This window comes from Poecile atricapillus, chromosome W, assembly GCF_030490865.1.
Source record: "Poecile atricapillus isolate bPoeAtr1 chromosome W, bPoeAtr1.hap1, whole genome shotgun sequence".
In the NCBI taxonomy this organism is placed as follows: Eukaryota; Metazoa; Chordata; class Aves; order Passeriformes; family Paridae; genus Poecile; species Poecile atricapillus.
Window position 1 is genome coordinate 21,152,475 of NC_081288.1, and position 20,102 is coordinate 21,172,576.

Consider the following 20,102-nt stretch of genomic DNA (forward strand, 5'->3'; position numbering starts at 1 on the left):
TGTTTAGAACAACCCAATCCTTTTCACCTAGATAACTCAAATTCAACTAGTGATCAAAATGATTTTAAGCTCTGACAGTTAAGAAGTACAGTTTTGATGTAGTTTGGGCACTGACTCTAAAAGAAAATAGTTCATTGCATCTTTGGAATGCCTACCTCTTCCTGGGCTCTATGAAGACAGTAGGCACACTGCCTCCAGGGTCCAAGATCTTGTCAATCTGCATCTGTGCCTTGCGGTATATTCTGTGCTGTTCTTTGGAGTCAACCACCACCACGTCATCCACCACTGGAAACTCATAGTGCCCTTTACGCTTGGCGCGGAGGCGAATCTTATTGCGGTGATGCTCGATCTCGGATTTATGCCTCAGGGCTGTTTGTATCTTAAGGAAGGAGAAGAAAAAAACAAGGAGGAATATTTTTTCAGCTGCATATTTTGCAAATTGGGTTTTGCTGCTCTTCTGCAAACCTCTCCTACCCACCTCTCTGCCTGCCTCTGCCTCCCTCCCCCGAATCTCTGAAGGATTAAAATAAGACACAACCATTTATGAACACGCTTTCCTTCCTGGATATTATGCAGTCTCCCCACTGTCTCCCCAGGTAGATGTACTATTATACACAACACGATTGCCAGCACAGCAGGTGCAATTAGAGGGTAGTGGCAGTTTGTTAACAAAAGGCAGGAGGAACACAAAAAACTCCTGCTGTCTGCCAGACGTAACACTGCTCTGAAAAAATAAGACTAACCAGGCTGTAGTTAGCTATGCTAGGCAAGCAGATAGATATTTGATCAACAGTGTTAAAATCTGCCACCCTTTCCCTTTAATGACCTTCATCACATAAGAAGCAAGAATTTCAAGAGCCAACTGAGCTCATAACTCAGTGCTTCTGCTGTGCCATATGCTATGCAGGAACACAGGAGCAACACAAGCGCCCAGATCCCCAGATGAACATGGCACTATCAGCTCTGCATCATCTTGGAGGCTGAGTTTTCAGGCCTCTCTCCCACCGTTTTTCAAATTTCATGGAGTGCATCTCATTATCTGGGTAAAGCTGTTGTAACACCACACTTTGGAAGTCCTGGCCCAAAATCCACTGATACAATTCTTATCACTGGTAAGCACTTAAGCACTAGATTAGGTACAACAACTGCACTGCCTGTGCTGGACTAGTTCTGGAACACATCTGCATCAGCAAATTAAGAACCAAATAAAAATTGATTTTTGTGCATTCTCTCATGAAAATCCAAAAAAACCCCAAAACAACCCCCATATATAGGACACAAGTCAGACTTGCTCTTTATGTTCATAGTTAGAATTGTATGTGTCCTGCCCATATAGACAAATTTCTGTTTTGTGGCTCCTCTTGCCTCTGTATCCTCGATTTACATATTCTCTTCAGTAAGGCACTGAGAAACAGATTCTTAATGAAGTTCAGTTACAGGTTTGAGTAATCTTCCACTCTGAATTAGGAAAAACGGTCATCTTACACCCAGTACCAAACCAGGATGCAGGTATGTGCTACTGTCAGGCAGTGTATGATGTGGTTTTACAGTGCATCATCTTTCCTCATGCCCCAGGCATGCTCATATTCTGCTTACAGTAGCACAAGCCTCAGAGAGAGCAGGAAATTTTGTATATTTACTGTCAGGTAAACACATTACGAGTTGAAAGCTATGAACTGGGCTGCAAATTCACACGCCAGAATGTTTTGAGATAACTTCTTTTTATAACCAACATCCTGAGTTCTGAAAAGTAAAAGAATAGTGTAGAATGAAAACCAGGGTGGGCCGTATGTTCCAATTCTCATACATTAATTAGCACAACTCTCTTTCAGTCATGTCCTGCTGACTGGCAAAAGGATGCTAATACAAAGGTATCTGACCATCAAATCCTCTCTGTGTTTAAATTTTGGTTTAGGCATCTCTTAGAAACAGGTCAGATAATTTCTCTGGATGGAAACAGGATTATTCCGGTAACTTGTCAAGATTTAACTCCTCAGGGATTTACAAGGAGCTCCTGACAACAAGAAACTGGATGCTTTTCAATTTCCCTTTGTCTAGGCATACACTCCTCCAAAAACATTCAAAGCATTTTCAAAAATACCTCTTTATTAATTTTGTTGGTCTCTGCTACTCGATCAGAGAGCACCGAGTTCTGAACCGGAGGTGCTGCCATGGGTTGCATGGCAATCAGCTGGATCTTGCTCGGGACCCGTCTGCTGGCATCTGAGGAACGGGACATCCTATCCACATGTTCAAAGATAGAGGCTGAGGAGTGCTGCTCGTTTCCACTGCTGGTCTGAGGAGGTCCTAAATCACCAGAACCAATACAGAGTGAAGTAGTGCAGACAGGGTTATCAAGGTCAAATGTTAAGCTCTACAGATGCTGTGCTACAAAACTGTACCCTGTTTTCCATCTGTGTCTAATTTGCTGTACAGGCCTTCCAGCTGACTCACATTTAGTGCACAACAAGTCTACTCTGTGGTTTGCAAATTATAAACATTTTCCCATTATATTTCCAGAAGGTGAGCTGTCATTCTTAATTTCTGTAAATCAAGCTCTTGGCACTTGCAAACCCCCAAAATCTCAATCTACTTTACTCCATAAAAAGCTGTTTAAGTGCATTCTGCTAATGATTCCTCTTATCAGTACTTAAGGAGATGCAAATTGCTAAAATGGGGGTTGAAAGAGCAATGAAAGATGTCTCAATGCAAAATGCATTTCTTAAGTGATAGGAGTGATACAGGAACAAACAAAAAAACCCTTAGAAATCTGCACAAAACACAAAGATTTTACAGACATTTTACTGATTAACGCTTTTAAAGCAGATTTTTTTCTCTGTGACAGGATAAATAGTTCACATAATAATAAGCAAGCTGCATAAATACTGTCATGTTGTAATTTGTTGAAGAGGTTAAACCAACTCAAATACAATCAACAAAAGACATTATGAAAACCAGAATGCATGGAAGTGCACCCCAGGTCCTGCCAACAGTTAATTACTTCAATAGAAACGGGCCATCTCCCTCAAAAGACTTGAAATGCACAGGATCACCCCAGTGATTTGCAGTTAAGCACAGATTTAGTAATGTTTTTTCTGAATTAACCTTTATCAGAAACTGCTATGCAGATGATGCTTGCAAAAGCTATTGAAAACTTTCAAAACCTTTTGTCTTATCCATGTGATAAAGCCACATATTCTCAAACTGCTCTTCACCACAAAATACAAGCAATGAGAGATCAACACTTGTGACTCTCCTTATGAAGGAACACAACAGTGTTGAGGGCCACAGTCACACATGTTTTCACACACTTCTAATAAGGGGATGTGGTTCTCAATACTCAAATCAGGAGGAAAATCGAATTTGATTCTGATACAGAATCAATGTTGTTGATCAACACGATCCCACTACAACAGACAGGAAGGGAAATAAAATAGTCACTGCTGTGATTCTGTGCAACGTGCTGGTAATGCAGGATAGAGTTCAGAAGAGGAGTGAATCCTATCTTCTGTGGAAGGTCACAGTAGAACACTTGCTCCTTTGCTTCCCTCTTCCAACACAACAAAGGAGCATGATAAGAAAGAAATAGTATGCTTTATTATAGTCACAGCACACTACTTCTGGGCTGGAAAGCAGTTTGGCCACAAGTTAAGCAAAATCCCTATTATTCATATTTCTCAAACTTAATCAAAGCATTGTCAAACATACACATTTATAAAAGGCATGCATCATTTATAAATGTGATTTCTATATATAAATGTTCTTAAAAAGAAGGTAAACAGCTCCATTCAAGACCTTCGTGTCCCAAATGTTTTGCAAGACACAGAGCCTAAATGAAATATATCCATATCTCTTCTGTAGCTATTTTTATCATCTTAACCATCTGTCATCTTCACAGCCCCATGTTCATGGATCTCTCAGAAGTGTGCAAGCATTGCCTCTCACAGAGAGGACACAAGATATGTAGAGTCAGTGTGAATCCCTCAGAGCAATTGTGTAATCAATAGAAATCTGAACTTCTGCATCCATCTTCCACATTAGTCATTTTTTCCTCACCTTTTTACTCTATGCACCGTTCCCAAGCTCACTGACCTCCAACATAAAATTTTATGGACATTTTCGTATTGCTTGGTTAACGAGGTCCAGTATCTTCAATTACACTGAGCATTCACTCTGAATCTGTGTAACTTCATCCATAACTTTTCCTTCTGCACACATAAACAAGTGCTTGGCATGGGCCTCTTAGCTGAAAGGGTTCTTAAACTTGTTTTGTAAAACAGAAGTCCCACTGACAAATTTTGGTTAGGCTCTACAGTAATATCATATGTTAAGTCCTTTTTGCAGAAAAGATACACACAAAAAAACCTTCATAAGCTGCATCTGAGCTTTAAATCCCATCTGCCTACATTCAATGTGTCTATAAATACAAACCAAGATGGAAGTAAAGAAAAGTAGATAAAGTCAGGAACAGCACAGGACTCTATACATACAGCAAAAGAAGAAATGGTTTCTAACTCAACACACGAACAAGGTCCTGTAGAAGTTTTGACGGAGAGAATAAGCATAATTTCTCATTTCAAAGTTTTTATATGACACTATTATTCACATTTAGACAATCTTCATTATAAAGCTATTGAATGGCACTATATAAATGAAATTCTGATTTCAGAATAATTTAGCTGAGGCTAAAAAATAATGGAGAGGCACTTAATACCCCAACACTGGTCACACCGTATTTTAACAACCAGTCCATATAGGTCACATGTCAGGATCAATGTTTATCACTGCTCCTTCAGTTGAAGCCATTAATTGAACTGAAATGTCAGGAAGCTATGATTTCATATGAAAATCAATACAGCTGGAGACAGAGAAAGGCTACTGCTTCCTGCACCCTCGAGAGACACAGCAACCAAGGTGCATAAGGCCTCATCCAAAATCAGATAAAGCCAATGGGATTCTTCAACTCATCCACTGGTATCTTAATCATTCCAGAGCATGCAATTAGAGATAAATTTCACACAGTTTCTGTGAATCCCAGTAGGTGACATCCCTAGGATGAAGCTGATGGCTCATTACACCCACCAATGGAAAGCAGCATAGTACAGAAGGATGGACAGAAGGTTGGCTACTATGAGATGTCAGTGCTATCAAAGGACACTTATTTTATCACTAGATGTGTTATACATTATCAAAGAAGGCATCAGGTTTCTGCTGCCCTATGTTTGCCATCTCTCAATCCTGGCAGAGAAAACGCTGGTTCACAACAGAATATTTGTGTTTCTTTGCAGGTAGCTCGTGTTTTTCTTGGGCTTCCAGTAATGACATTAATTCTAATATTATCTCCAACTTGTTTATACAAAGCTGGTTTCAGGACCAACAGCTGCCTTAGTTTTGCTTCTTTCATGGTGATGTTTTCCTCAATAATTTGAAAGAACTGGGAGGAAAACATTAGAAAAATGTGGTGGATTACTATAATTTGTGTTACTGAGACTTTTTTAATACTTCAAAAGCAATTTTATTTTCTTAGATTTAGAAGACAAGCTCTTCCATGCTTAAGACATAATTGCAGCTACCCCAACACCCCTATTCATATTTGTACTCAACTACCAGCTCTGGTTACTTACCCACTCTGTTTGCTCCTGACAACATAAAGGAAAAAGAAGAGACAACACAGTAATTATGACAAATTTAGCTAGAATGGCAACTGGAGAAAATCCACAGCAGTAAGATGATTGCATTTACTTTTGAATGAAATGCGTGAACTTGGATCAAACTGCCAAATCTCAGCTGCACAAAAAGGAAACTGAATCTCTCATTTAGTAGAGAGCTCTCTGCAGACAGTGCCTCCAATTCTGAATGCTAAAAATAGTCCCTATAATTTGCAAACCAGAGGCACCAAATGCTGAAAAAATAGTGCCTTTTACCCAGTAAGGGCATGATAGGTAGAAAGGACACATTTTACACAGTCTCCTTGCTGCCTTTACCAGGTAATTCAGATGCAGCATCGTGTAACATTTCTACACCAAAAGGAAATGTTAAACGTTACATAAAGTTTTAAGCCAGATAGAAAATTAGGAGATGAGTTTGGAGTCCCCAGGTAAGAAGAAATGGGATAACACTAAAACAGAGCAACAGAATTCAAGTCAGATAGGTTGGAGGCACTTAAACCCTCCTGAGATGTTTTCCCATCTTTTCAAATATACAAATATATATATTTTAGAGTATTACCAAGAAAAATACTGGCACTTTAACTGGAAGCAAGATGGTTCTTTATAAAAAAATACCAGTGTTATTAACACAGTAGCATTGCATTTTGATCATTCTAATGTACAATCATGCAGGCATTTTGATGACTGAATTACAACTCATTTGTAAAACTTTTACCTCTCTGGTGTCTTTTCTTTTCATATGACTTTTCAAGGGTACTGTTACACACACAGACCCGTGGCCTGAAGTCCTGCTGTGACCTCTGCTGCCCATGTAACTGTCTGCAATTCTGCTACCATGAGAGACACAATTAGGCCTTGCTGGAAAGAGTTTTGCTGGGGGTGTGTGTGGGACAAAAGGAGGCAAGATTCATTCTTGCTAAGCCATTTGTTTCAAAAGCTTGCTGGAATGAAAGGAATGTATAGCTCAGTTTCTACAGAAGAAACTAAACCAAATATGAAGGGATTTTCTGTGGCAAGAAGCAGAAAAATCAACAGCAAAAGATGAGTTTAGAAAAGTTACAGTACCAGAGTAACTCTTCAACCTGAGTAAAGCACTAGAGCACACAAGGAGATAAAAAACAAAATTAACAAACCCTTCTTCACTGCTCTGCGTGGCTTGCCCTCGTTTGCAACAGCTGATGGTCTTGCACTCTCCTCTCCTGTCTCTCTCCCGCTGGATTGCTCACTTGCTGTGGATTCTGCATCTGATGGGGAAATTCTGCCACAAATGTCACAAAACAAACAAACCAACATGTAACACAAGTTTGCAAGGGAGTATAATTCTCACACAAAGAATCCTGTGCTAAAATATCTTGTGAAGTCTGCTAAAATTTTCCTCTGTTTATAAGTAAATTTAGAATGCATTATCATAGCTGGATATTCATTGCCATGATGCTACTGTTGTTGTGTGTGAAAAATGACCTCAAAACGATTTACATGTAACACTTTTATTAAGTAATCTTTCCTTTAAAATACACTACAAGAAAAAGCTCTGCATTTCTAACTAGCAATTTACTTCTCAGAAAGAAAACAATTATATTAGGAATGTGAAACCTACAAAGGTAACTAGTTTAACATTCAGCCTTGCTAATTTGGTGTTCTCTTGCTAACAATACAAATCTATGTGAATATTTTCCTGACTAGTCAAATGTAATTCAAAAATTCAATTAAAAATGCTCCTTTTATGTATTTATTCCATTCAGTCACACAATTCTTAAGAACATTTGTTATCTAAAAATTACAATCTCAGTGCTTGCAGCTTTTGTAGGCAAGATAGAAAAATAAAAAAAATACCCAACAATATACTTCAGCTGTACTGAAGTATGAATACTTCATCTTCCCTAACAAAATACTTCAGCTGTAAAATTATTCTGATAGTATAAAAATAGAAAAAAAATACAGGGCCCACACCCCTGCCTGACACCAAAGCCCGTCTTTTCACATGGGATCAGCCTTTGTGATAGTGTCTCTAGTAACCATTTTGTCCTGTGAACACTCATATTCTATTCTGGCAGGGAGTTAATCATGGAGAGTGTGCACATGTCTGTGCATTAACCTCATTTGTGCAGGATTTGCTTGGGCTAGATGGGTATCTGAACTAGTTACCAGGGCTCTTGGCTAAACATCAACCTGCCTAGAGCTCACAGACTAAGATAACTGTATGAAGCCTGTCAAGTCCATTGAAGCTAAATCTACTCCTTGTAGCTCTGAATTCAACTTCCTTTTTCTCCTCCCTAAGCAATACCCTGATCTGCAGGACTGTAAGACTAATGTCATATCCCAATTAAAAAAAACAATAGCAGGGAAAAGAGGCTAAATGGTCCTCAATGAGCTTAGAGATCTCCATCACTGCACCTTTTTCTATCATCTCCATCAGCTTTGTCCTGGTTCAGCAGAGTATGAGGCTGGAGTTCTGTGTCCAGATCTCCTACTGACTTTCTGTTTCATCGCACTGTGCTCTGCATTTCCCTTCATACTCTTTTTTCAGCATATCCAAATTGTCACCAAGTTATAGGAACATAAATACTGTTGAGTCAACATCAGCTGTTTCTTCTAAGTGCTGAAGAATATGCAGTTGTATACTCTCAAGTCAAAACAGCAGGTCCAGCTCTCAGCTGGAGCCTAGGGATGCTGAGCTTTCCGAACTCAGCTGTTCTTGTTTGTTGTTTCTTACAGATATAGAACGTGTACTCACATCACCGCTAGATTCCTGGCATGTAACATACAATCCTGACCTGAACTGTGATGAACTGGGTTCTGTGTTTCCTCACAAAACATCAAGCAGCTAAACCCAACACAACCCAGTATGACACCATCTCACATTTCAACTTCTGCCTCGGGGAATAAATGTTTCAAACGGCAAGCTGACACGGGCACGTCAGCATGGCAGGGAGATGATGGCAACATATCCATAGTTAAACCAAAAGGAAGATTTGTTCTTAATGGAATATGAGGGAGAAGTGGGAGATGCTCTTTTGAAAACATTTCAAGTGTCTGAACTACAGGTCAGTCACCCTCACCTCTGTGCCTGGGAAGATCACAGAGCAGATTGTGCTGGAAACTACGCTAAGGCACACGGAAAATAAGAAGGGGCTTGGTGACAGCCAACATGGCTTCACTAAGGGCAAATCACCCTTGAATTACCTGGTGGACTTCTACAATGGGAAGGCTATTCATTAGAATGCTGGCTTCTGAAATTCCCCCTGCTTAATTTTCTGAATTATTCTAGAAGAAATACAGTAGCAACCTCAAATTTAAACTTATTTCTTATGCTTATCTGCATATAAATAGAGATGCTTTCCCTTCCCCCACATATCATCTCTATCTTAGGCCACTTCTGAAGTTTTTAAAAGAAACACAGAAACACTTGTCTTTCAGATTTATATTACTTTGTTTTAATTTATGTAAGCCACACCAACTAGTATATCTCATTTTTCTTCCTTTATTTTCCAGTTTTGCCCACCTTCCACTGTATCACAGTCTTCTACTTACAAGGCCTGTAGGGAGTTAGGACAGGCTTGGAAGGGGGAAACTGAGCTTTGTGAAGCCCACATGGGGAAGATGAAGCAAGGATCTTAAGACAACTGGGGCTTTGGACAAAGCATAGAGGGCTGAACAGAGGAGCAAGCCGTGTTGCAGAGACCTGCAGCTCAGTCAGAATAATCACCATTAGTTTCTTTCTCAGCTCATCCAACCCTGCCCTTGATTGTTTGTCTTTTTTTCCTCCCACCGTGCAGAATCACATAGGTATAGGCATAGGGAATGCAGAACTGGAGACAAAGAAGTGCGAGTGAGGGAGAAGAATTACTGGAAAGAGTAGTTCAGAGGGGGTCTTCTTAGAGTTCACTTCTTCTCCCATGTATTACCTTCCACATTTTTTTCTGCATAGATCCATCTCTACCACATAGCTTTGTTACATCATGTATCCTACAAACACGATTTTTTCCAGCAAGGGACAGTCACATCATGTGATTATTGGAATAGGTTAGGAAGATTCTGCTGATGGCTGACAACTCTCCTCCATTTGCACAGCTGTGAATTACCATTCCTGTTTCTGAATAAGGCTCACTTGCTAAGAGACCCCCACAGATAACCATAAATAAGAACATTTCTGCATCTTCCCTGAATTTTGGCTTGGTTTTGGAAATCCCGACTCTTCATACATATATTGATCATTATTAATGTGATTGAAACACATTATCCTTCGTCAGTGGTTTTCATTTGTTTTTAACCACACGTTGGCTTAGTAGCTAGAGATCACAAAGAGACTGCACTGGAAACCTTAGACTTGGGATTTCCAGTGAGCAGGCAATGACCCGACTCCAGTCAGCTCAGCAGTGTCTTAAATGCCCCTCTTAACTGGGTATGTTCCCTTTAAAAGGAAAATGAACACTAAATTCTCACAAGCAAGTACTAATGAGCAGCGAGGTGTAACAGTGGTGGCTCACTAGAAAATGCGAGTTCCGGAGCTCTGGAACAGTTCTTTCCACTGAAATTGCCCTAAGAATACAGCAATCACTAGCCCTTAATAAACTGTTGTCTACTACAATTTGTTTTTATCTCTGTGAACTGACCTCCCTCTGTGTCGAACAGTCTTTGAAGGCTTTGTGGAAGTCTTGGATTTGGGGCTGGGCACATCTCCGTTTTCAGATGGGGTAGTATCCTTAATAGGTCCTGGTAAAGGAGCTGGCTCATGGATAATCAGGACATCATCTTTATTGTGCTGGCCCAGATGCTGCTTAGCAAAATCAAAGCCTTTCACACTGGGGGCTTGTAGCTGTGAGAAAAGAACAAAGACAAGAAACAGGAACAGTAAGTGACAATGAGTACAAAGGCTTTCAGATCTGCAAACAATGGCCACTGAGAGGATGGTCAGGCTATGGCAGTCTCAGGAACAGAACATGAGTGCCAGGGAAAAGAAAAAGAAACTCTCCACAGCTCTGTCACCTTACTGAAGTATATGATACACAATTTAAAATTCCAAGTCAATAAATCTAGCTAAAAAATAGACTTCTGATGCTGCTACTATTTTTTACTGTTATTTCCTTAGGTTTAATCATTGTGTGAGGAGCTTTTTGTGTACTTATGAGTGCAAGGCTGTAGACACCTGTGTACAGACTGAAATGGCTACCACTGCCAGATAATATTTCCATTTCTTCCAGCCAAAATGGATGCAGGATTTTAAATAATTTAAATAATGTCACTGTTGATCTTTCTCATTTTGAGCTCCCCAAATCTGGGAGTGCTTGTACAAACACCTAGTTCATCTGATGAAAGACAAACACTGCAGATCTGAGTTATACAGCAGCCTGGCAATGACTTGTCAGCCAGTATTGATGCCTACAGAAAAAAACCTGAAAATCTCTTAGGAATTCCATACTGAACAGACAAAAAAATATGCAAAATGCTTTGGAATCTAGAGAAATTATCCTAAAGATCTTATTCTATGGGCACCTTGCTTGAGAAAGACACACAATTCAGCCTTTTTCTTTCACAACTGTATTTATAAAAAAAGCTAGTATCACCTTATCAATGCCTTGATTCAGATGTAATCAAGGCTCCAAGTTTCAAGCACTCCACTGATTTTTTGGGGGGCTTTGGAGTAATTGGAAAATCTGAAGAACTAATTAGGAGAAAGTTTTTCTTCAAACCCCACTCAATTTTACGTAGTTTGGAAGTTGAAAGTAGCAAGAAACATTAACAGCTCCGGTTTTGGAGGTGCACACACACACAGCCTGCTGCACACCACACGCACAGAATCCTCCGTGTGTTCCTAGAGCCCATTTCCTGCAAAGCAAATCGTGTGCTGGAGTGCATTTATGGGTGCGCCGGCTTCCAGATGTTTAAATGAACCCCCTTTCATAAGGCTTGGCACGACAACATAGCTAACTGCAAACAGACTCGTCTGATGTCATGCCAAAGATAAGCTTGCCTAAGGAATATTCTGAAACAATCTCTTCAAAATATTTTCTCAGTAAGCAAACATTTTCCAAATGGTTCTTAGAAAGGGCGATGCAGTTGAGCAAGCTGCCTATTTGAACCAGTAGATGGCAATAAAAGCTCTTCTGTAAAATCCAACAGCTTGTCTGCTGAGGTTTTGGAGTTAATTTCTCACAAAATGAATAAGCTTATTATTTGATCAGACCTGGATGTCTTCTGCGATGTCCATTTGTCCTGAGCTTTACAACAGTCCCTTCAATTCAGCATTATGAGTGATTCAGTTATTGAATTAATGCAAATAACTGCAACCACGGATTCAAAAAGGCACTGAGGAGCTACACTAGGTGAAGGTGTGTCTCCATTTTTTTGAGTCACTGTCATCCAGTGAAGCCTTCCTGAAATTTTCCCCCCTTCAGATGCTAAGCATTCCCCTTCAGGATCTTGCTTACTTAATAAAACCCCTCCTCCAAAACCCTCCAAAAAACCCCACCCCCTCCCCCAAATACTTCTGAAGACAACCTTTTCACTTCTGTTGTCAGAATTATCAGGCCAGCTTGCACCACTTTGATTATTCAAACTTCTTAGTTACCCCACCTCACTTACAGCCTGTTTCAAGTCATGTCTATTCCCAGAGAATATATTCCTCTATATGACACTCTTCCTTTGAACCTTCAGTGCCTTCCCTTCTTCTAACCTCTTCATACTCCCCCCTCCTGCCTGCACAGCCCTGCTGCTGCTTCCTGATGATCCCATCCTCTATTTCACTACATTCCCCTCCGCAGACTCCAGTCCCCTTAGCTCCAAAGATGATGACAGTCTCCACCATGTGCTAGGCACAATTCTTCCACAAAAAAACTGGTGGTGCTCTACCCTTTTCTTATCAACCTGTGCAGCTACTGCTGCTTTTTGAACAGTGTGATGGGTGAGGTGAGGAAGGACAACTGAAGAGAAAGAGTCCAGGAATACTGGAGTTACCAGTATGGTTTTACTCAGATTGCAGCATGTCTGAAGCATGAACTTCAACCTGTCTTGGAATCACTCTAGCAGACTGAGATTGTAAACCTGTTTGGGAATAAAAAAACCATATAAAAATATACATTTTTCATTTTTTAATTTTCAATAGTCTTATTCATAGTTGCAGTTCAACACAACCTTTTGTCAGTCACGGGAACAGATATATTTATGTGTACATGCACATGTGCCACAGCATATGTATCCATGAATGTTTATCTGCAGACAGACCACACAGCAGCTGAACTAAAAGGCTGTCAGTACTGCAAAGACCAGCACTCACACTGTAAGAAATGGCAGCTAAGATTATCTGAAACAACCACAACTGGATCTTCTCTCACACACAGGCATTGCAATGAAGCCTTGAGTTAGAACATCATAAATTCAGTTCTTCCACAGGAACAGTCTTGCTCTCTCCCACCCTGCTGAATCCTTGGCATAGACTGGGCCTTCTACTTTTAGTCAAAGAATCTAAGAATGTTCTTTGTAAAAGCAGGATCCTCACCTCACTTCACACAGAAGCTGGCAAACACACACTGAAAGGAGAAGGGGATGAATCTTTAATGCATGTTTAAAGCTAGGGTGGCTAAGACTTTAGGGTGTCATGGATGCTTGCTCGCAACAGAGGACTGGTCAATCTCGGCTATCATCACCCCAGGTACCACAGAACCTCTAGCTGTATTTTCCTTAAGTTGGAGCCAAGTAAACTCCTCAGATGGTCTTTTCCTTGACAGGCAGAACAATTCTCTCTGCCCCCCTCTCTTGTCTCTCCCTCTTCCTGCCACCTGCCAGTGCCAGGATGTTACAGCATCCAAGAACCTGAGGCTCATCTGTCTTCACACTTTTAACACCTGGTGTCATAACAAGCTCTGTGTAACACAACACAAAAAAACCCTCTCAACTTTACAGGACACACCTTACTCTACAGACCGTACAAGCGCAGAACTGGTGCAATCCTCTGACTATTTACCTGGTAAATCTCTAACAAGTCTTTGTCAATCCCATGCAAACATTTTCCTCAAGTTTTTAAACTTAAGTCAGAAACTGGCAGTTCCCCACAGAATCAGCAAAAGCATTTCCCTCATACCAAACAACCTTCTTGCTCTCTTTCCTCCCACACCCTACAGCCCCTAAGGTTCAGAACGTGCACTAGAGGTTCTCCAACACAATTTTTAAAATTCAGACAGAGCATTTTATTTTCTCTTAACCTTGTTCTTTGGAAAACAAACTCTTCTGCTCATCCTGAAGAATAGTTTCAGTATGAAACTGATATTGAATGGAAATGGCCCGAATGCTTCAAGTCTTTCGGAGTTCTGTACAAACATTTCTAGATATCTCCTGCTAAAAAACATTAAGTTGGCACTACCAGCTCCAGCCAATAGAGACTGTATGCACCTGTGTATGTTTCTGCATATGAATGAAAAAACGTGATAGAAAACTGTGACAATACATACGTATACAACATGTATATGTACACCGATATGTGACTGAATACGAAAAGATGGTCCTCAAAAAATTATAAAATCACTTATTAATTCACTTACTAAAATAACAGAAATACCAATAGGATTATTGCTGTAGAAATAACATTGACATAAGCCTGCTTTGTTTTCTTAAAAACAGTCTGTGCTTCTCTTACCTCTCCTCACAGACCACAGCAATATTATGACTTTTAACTGAGAAATTATAGCAGCCAAAGTCCATTTTCAGTGAGAAGTGTCTGAAGGACACTGAACCACAACTCTGCTTTCTTTAAGACAGTCAGATCACTGACTCAGTGAAATGAATGGTGTTAATCTTGACTGAAGATGTTTCCAATATTTTCTCAGAAATTTCTGTGTGCCACCTGCTGAATTATTTTTTTTCTTTATATCAAGTTATGTAACAGGTTGCATCACCTCTGCTCATCTTGGGACTGGTAGTCAGGATACCACGTGTGGATCTGTCATCTACTACTCATATGTTAATAACCACCAAGAAAAGAATGCACTATATTCCTAAGAGCACTTTTTAAGTTGTGCTGATATTGTTATTTGTTCAGGTACTGAAAATGAGCATCTTTTCACCAGCCTCAGGTGCCTTTACCCTGCACAAAACCAGTCTTGGCAAAGATTTCTTGTTTTAAATGTAAGTTGTTAGAAGTTTTCATTTATCTCTAACATATTTGTGAAAGGGAAAGAGATAAACTACTCTGAAGCTTGCCACCAAAATGAACATATCTAAATTACTGCACTGATAAGGAATTGTATTATTATACAAATGCAGAACCTGCCAAAATCTTAGAGGAAGATGATTTCATATTGCTAAGTTGAGAGTTTTTAATTCTATTGTTACATACTGAATGAAAAACAAAAAAACCAAACCAGTATTTGAAGCTTAATTCACAGAAAAATCCAATAATTTCTGCAGAAGCCTACAAAATCTGTACACCTCAGTCAATTCTTATTGCATAAAAGCAGATAATAGTTTCAGTGCTGCTCAAGACACTGAAATACAAAATGGTTGCCAATATATTGTTTTGTTGGATGCAGAGACACACCAAGAATGTCAACAACCTATCTTCTCAAGAAAGCAAATGCTGCTCACAGGTCAGTGAGTAATTTCAGCAGAAAGCAGAAGAAAAGAAATACACTTTACTCAGTATTCTCCCTGTAGTTTCTACAAGCAGCATCTGAATTTGGACATAATACGAAGAATAATGTATTAAGACCATTTTCTTCTATTTTTTACCATGGTTTTGCCTTGTTCCTTGTAGAGCCAGGTGAATTGGGCAGGGGCTGTTAACATAAATTTCTAAGGAAACAAAGGAGCTAAGCATGTACTTTAGTGTCAGTGCATAACCTGTGAACAGGACAAGAATCCCTGCAAGTCCTGCTGACTTACAACCTTACTATCATGCTACCATACAGAATATTACAGGATAAAGAAACCTTTCAGAAAAAAAAACCCAAAAAAACAGGTCTACAAGCTTAAACATAGCAAGAAAATGAGACACAATGTTCTTAAAATTAGTGTGGCTTGAAGATGTAAGTCAGTGATTTAGGACAGCTTAAAGCTACTGCCAACTGACTTCACAACCTGATATTCACACCACCAAACTCTTGTCCATATCCCCAGGGCACCATAACATGGGTTAGTGTGAATTCACTGTATTACTCTCATGACACATCAAAAAGGATAATAATTTGTAGTTGTTTGTGTGCTTGGTAGTGTCCTCTTAATTTTAACTCTTTTTTCACCATGTGTCTACTATCTCATCCAAGAAGTTCTCTACATCTTATTCCCACAAGGATTATTCATCCATATGGTTTGCAGACACTGTTCCACAAGATATTCAAATCACCAGCCTACCAAGAAGTAAGAATTTAGAAGTACTGAGGCATGTTCATCTTTCAGAGTGTCATTTTCTTACTCAGCTCATTTCTGTATTATCATTCCAACGTATCTTTCCACATAAGTACAACCTTTGTATTTTTATTTGCATTGCTCTCCTTCGACATAAACCCCTTTGGGATGATGGTCAGGGACTGCCTGTAAAGTAGGCATACAATTTATATGTGTGATTCAATAACAATAATGAATATCTGATTTAAGACACAAAACACCTTCATTCATGAAAAAAGCATATTAGAAGATCTCATAGAAGGAGAGTTCTGAGTCCATAGCCACCTTCAAAATACTGAAAAAATACCCATCGGTATCTCTTGAGGTCTTTTTGTGCCATTGTGTCTCTCTTCTGACATGGGATATGATGCAACCTATTTGTACCATAAGCCAAACTTCTTCCAAGTCTACTTTAAAAAAACCCCAACACTAAGCACAACTGAGAAATGTGCAGAAGGGTTCCTTCACTGTTGCTGGTTTAGAAAATATGTTTAGGGACCAAAACAAAAAGAAGTCTCTAATTTAAATACCTTCACTTATTAACAGTGTTTATAGGTAAAAATAAGTGCATGTGCAATGAGAGTTCCCTGTATTTATTATTTCTTACCACCCTTCCACTACAGACTGTGCCCTCTACGGCAAACCTCAAACCAGAAACAGAATTTTGAGACCTGAGGGCCCAAAAAAGAGGCTGCATGTACAAAACATTATCCAGTTTCTTATCTTGGACCAAGTAACTCTATACAAATTGCATTTCCCATTTGTCATCCCAATAGCACTTCGGTCAACTATTACCATTTCTGGGAATAGGTAAAGCAGCTGAGCAAACCTGTCCTTGGGGAAAAGAAATATGCTTACAGTTGCCTGGGTTTCTCCCATCAAGTTGGGAAAAAGCAGCACACTCTATGGCCAGCACTGGCACAGAAAATCAGAACAAGCTGGTGTACAGGCTCTGGTCCTTCCTCCCTCCACTGCAAAGTCAGAACTGTATCACTGCTTACCACCAAACAAATAGTAAGGAAAGCAGGAATACCACAGAAAATACCACCTCAAGAATTTTGCTTCTGGAGTAGGATTAAAAACAAATAAAGAAACCCCCAAACTTACAAAACTTTATAAAGCCTGAGATTCTCAAGACACCTGTCCTGAAATATTTTCTTAAGACAGATTCTTCCCGTGGATTTTCATCATCCCTCTTCTTCTCCTTTGTGCATTTCTTCCTGCCACACTAATATTACCATGACAGCTCAGTAAATTTCACAAAATACAAGAGGGATCATGTTGTTGAAAGCCCATAACTCTGAGTACATATATGCCCACAGGCTGCTGAGATAACTGCTGTAACAGGCAGAATTTTGTTCCTGAATCACACACAGTTTTAGCTTTCCTTCTCAGACAGAAATGCCGCTGGGTGGATACTATCTTAATCATAGTTTGTGAGGTTCCTTTGCACACTGGTTGGATGGAAGTGTCAGGCGTAAGCTAGAAGAAGACTGGCAACTTTATACAATAGACAGGTCACTGCTGCCTCAGTTTCACCAGATTTTCATCCCCAAGTTATATTAAACAATTACTCCTCTAAGGTCACCTACATAATTCCAAGAAACAACTGCAGCCTCTAAGAGAGATAGCACATAAAAAAATTACAAAGTCAGGGAACTCTTTTCTAAACTTGTGAAGCAAACAAATACCTTCTAACATGGCTCTCACCATCTGCACAGAGCATACAGACAACACAGTCAAAAACCACATCCTCTACAAATAATGAGAAAAGTGCTACCACTTTTAATTAAAGACTTCCAAGATAAAGCATAGGTCAGCAATTTTCATTTCTTTTTTCATGCTGGTATTTTGTTGTGTTCAATGATTCACACATTTATATACCTAAGAGGGGTTTAACATGCACAGAAAGTACATTCCCATATACTGCAGAAATATTCTGCTTGCTGAAATGAAACGGCAAGTTTCAACCACAAGTGGGTAGCACATTAAAACCTTAGGCAATAATGATTTAATGCTGGTGCATTTCCATCCTCCCAAAACAGCTAGGTTCTATGGCAGAGTCTCTATTGTCTTTTGTTAGGAGAGAAAAATTTATTTCCCCAGTATTGATCTCAGAGGTTTATTATGTTTAGCATGGCACAACATTTGCCTGTATCTTGAAAACAGATTCTTTTTGTTTAACTCCTTTTGAAAAGTAACCACTATATAAACATGACTCTATAAATCCACTGATCACCTACATTTTGAATGGCATATTCAATTCTACTTCCCCCCTCTTAAAATGAATTGAATAGAATTAGAAAATGTTCACGTTATTATTCAAAGTTGCAAATGCCAGTTCAAAAGAAGGGATTAGAAACCTGGGGCTCCTCTGGTTGGAAAAAGAGATGACAGAGGTAGCAATATGACAGAGGTCTATAAAATCAGGATTGGCAAAGATGAAGTGCCTAGGAATTAGCTGTTCCCTGTCCCCTCCAATGCAAAGACTAAGGGGCATCACAGAAAACTCAGAAACAGCAGGATAAAAGCAGGGTGAAACAAGATGATGTAGCACATAGCATGCTGTGGAAATCCCTGTCTGCAGCTGAGATGAGTTCAGAAGGACCAAACAAGTTCATGGGAAAGAAGTATATTGAGGGTTGCTGTATATCATCATTTCCTAGATACAGTCCTTGAAGCAGAAATAACTGGAGGCTGAAGAGTTACTCAACACAAAGCAATCCATATACTCGCCCTGTCCTTCTCCCCTTCTCTAGGCTTTTCCTTGTGGCATCTGGGCTAGCTGGCCCTTTGGAATGATCTCAAGACAAATACTCAAATGTTTCTAAGAAAGTATATGGAGACATTTTACTTTTTATACCTATTTGTATAAACAATATATCTACGTGTGGTATTTTATTTCTACCATTTATGAATAGTTAATCTTCATTACAGAAGAAGAGTTACTAAAAAAAAAGCTCTTTCAGAGGAATTGCCATCAGAGGAATGTATTGTTCAGAAGTAATTAAGATGTTGAATACTGCATCCCTTGTTAGCAGCCAGCTATTGACTCTGAAGGAGATCCTGTATGCCATCCCCAAAAAGACAACAGTTTGGATAGTTAGTCAAGGTAGCTATTAGAAATGAATGGTATTTGTTATGCAAACATGAATCTTTTGCATAAACTCATGTCAGTTTTCAAGTAGTTTTTGTAAGATTGGTGTCAGCTGCCTTTCTTAACATGAGTCTCTTTTGACGGAATTTTTCTGCAGTGCAGAGCTGTTGCCTTGACATTATACAGATGAACAAAAGGATTACAGGATATCAAAACATCACAAGAATTCTTAGCATCAGGAGCAGAAGCCTAGTATTTAGCCTCCAGCAGGGCTGGCCTCTGATCTTGGGAACATCCAAGAGATAGTCTACTGACTATACAATAATAAGCAAAATTCTCAGTTCAGAGGTGTTAAAGTTACACCTGACACATGACATTTGGATATCAGATATTCCTGTTTGGAGGGGGGGAAATAAAAATTCATGCAAGTGCCTCTCAGCCATCTTGCAGGAGGCATGACTCATTACCTGTGACCGTGAGTGGATTAGAGCGGACATGCAAGGGCTGGTGACAGTCCCCAGGTGATGATGACATTTCAGCTGAGCTGTGCTGGCACATGAGACAGACTGGCAGCACTCCAGCTCTGGCATTACCTGTGCTGCAGCTCCAGGAGAAGGTGCTCCACCTCTGCCACGTGTAAACACACACAGGAGGGACACTGGACCAGAAGGACATACTCAGTCTCTCAGAAGCACAGTGGCATGCAGAAGGCTCCAGAGAGGAGTGACATCTGACTGGAGAAGCAGGCATTCTTTCCCATGGGTTTTAGGATGCACCCTTGGATAAACAAGGAACTGAGCGAGCCACCCCAAGCTATCACTGCGAAAGCAATGACTTCAGCACACCCAGCATTTACAGGAGAGCACCCAAGACCTTCTAAATAAACTACCAATTAGTTTGTCCAGTTCTTGCCGCTAGGGCAGGGAGCCTTCATTATTCCCTGAATAATTGTCTATAGCTGA

General features: G+C 39.8%; 1 protein-coding gene across 1 annotated transcript in view; it reads right to left on the reverse strand.

The window, feature by feature from the left end:
- The window catches only part of LOC131592178 (UPF0606 protein KIAA1549-like), a 142,499-nt gene that overhangs the window by 19,117 nt on the left and 103,280 nt on the right, over positions 1-20,102 (reverse strand). The window contains exons 11-14 of the mRNA XM_058863506.1: positions 10,283-10,485; positions 6,803-6,927; positions 2,102-2,307; positions 156-379 (exon numbers count right to left, since the gene is read on the reverse strand). Of these exons, the coding sequence (XP_058719489.1) occupies positions 156-379; positions 2,102-2,307; positions 6,803-6,927; positions 10,283-10,485 (758 nt within the window). The remainder of the gene's footprint in view (positions 1-155; positions 380-2,101; positions 2,308-6,802; positions 6,928-10,282; positions 10,486-20,102) is intronic.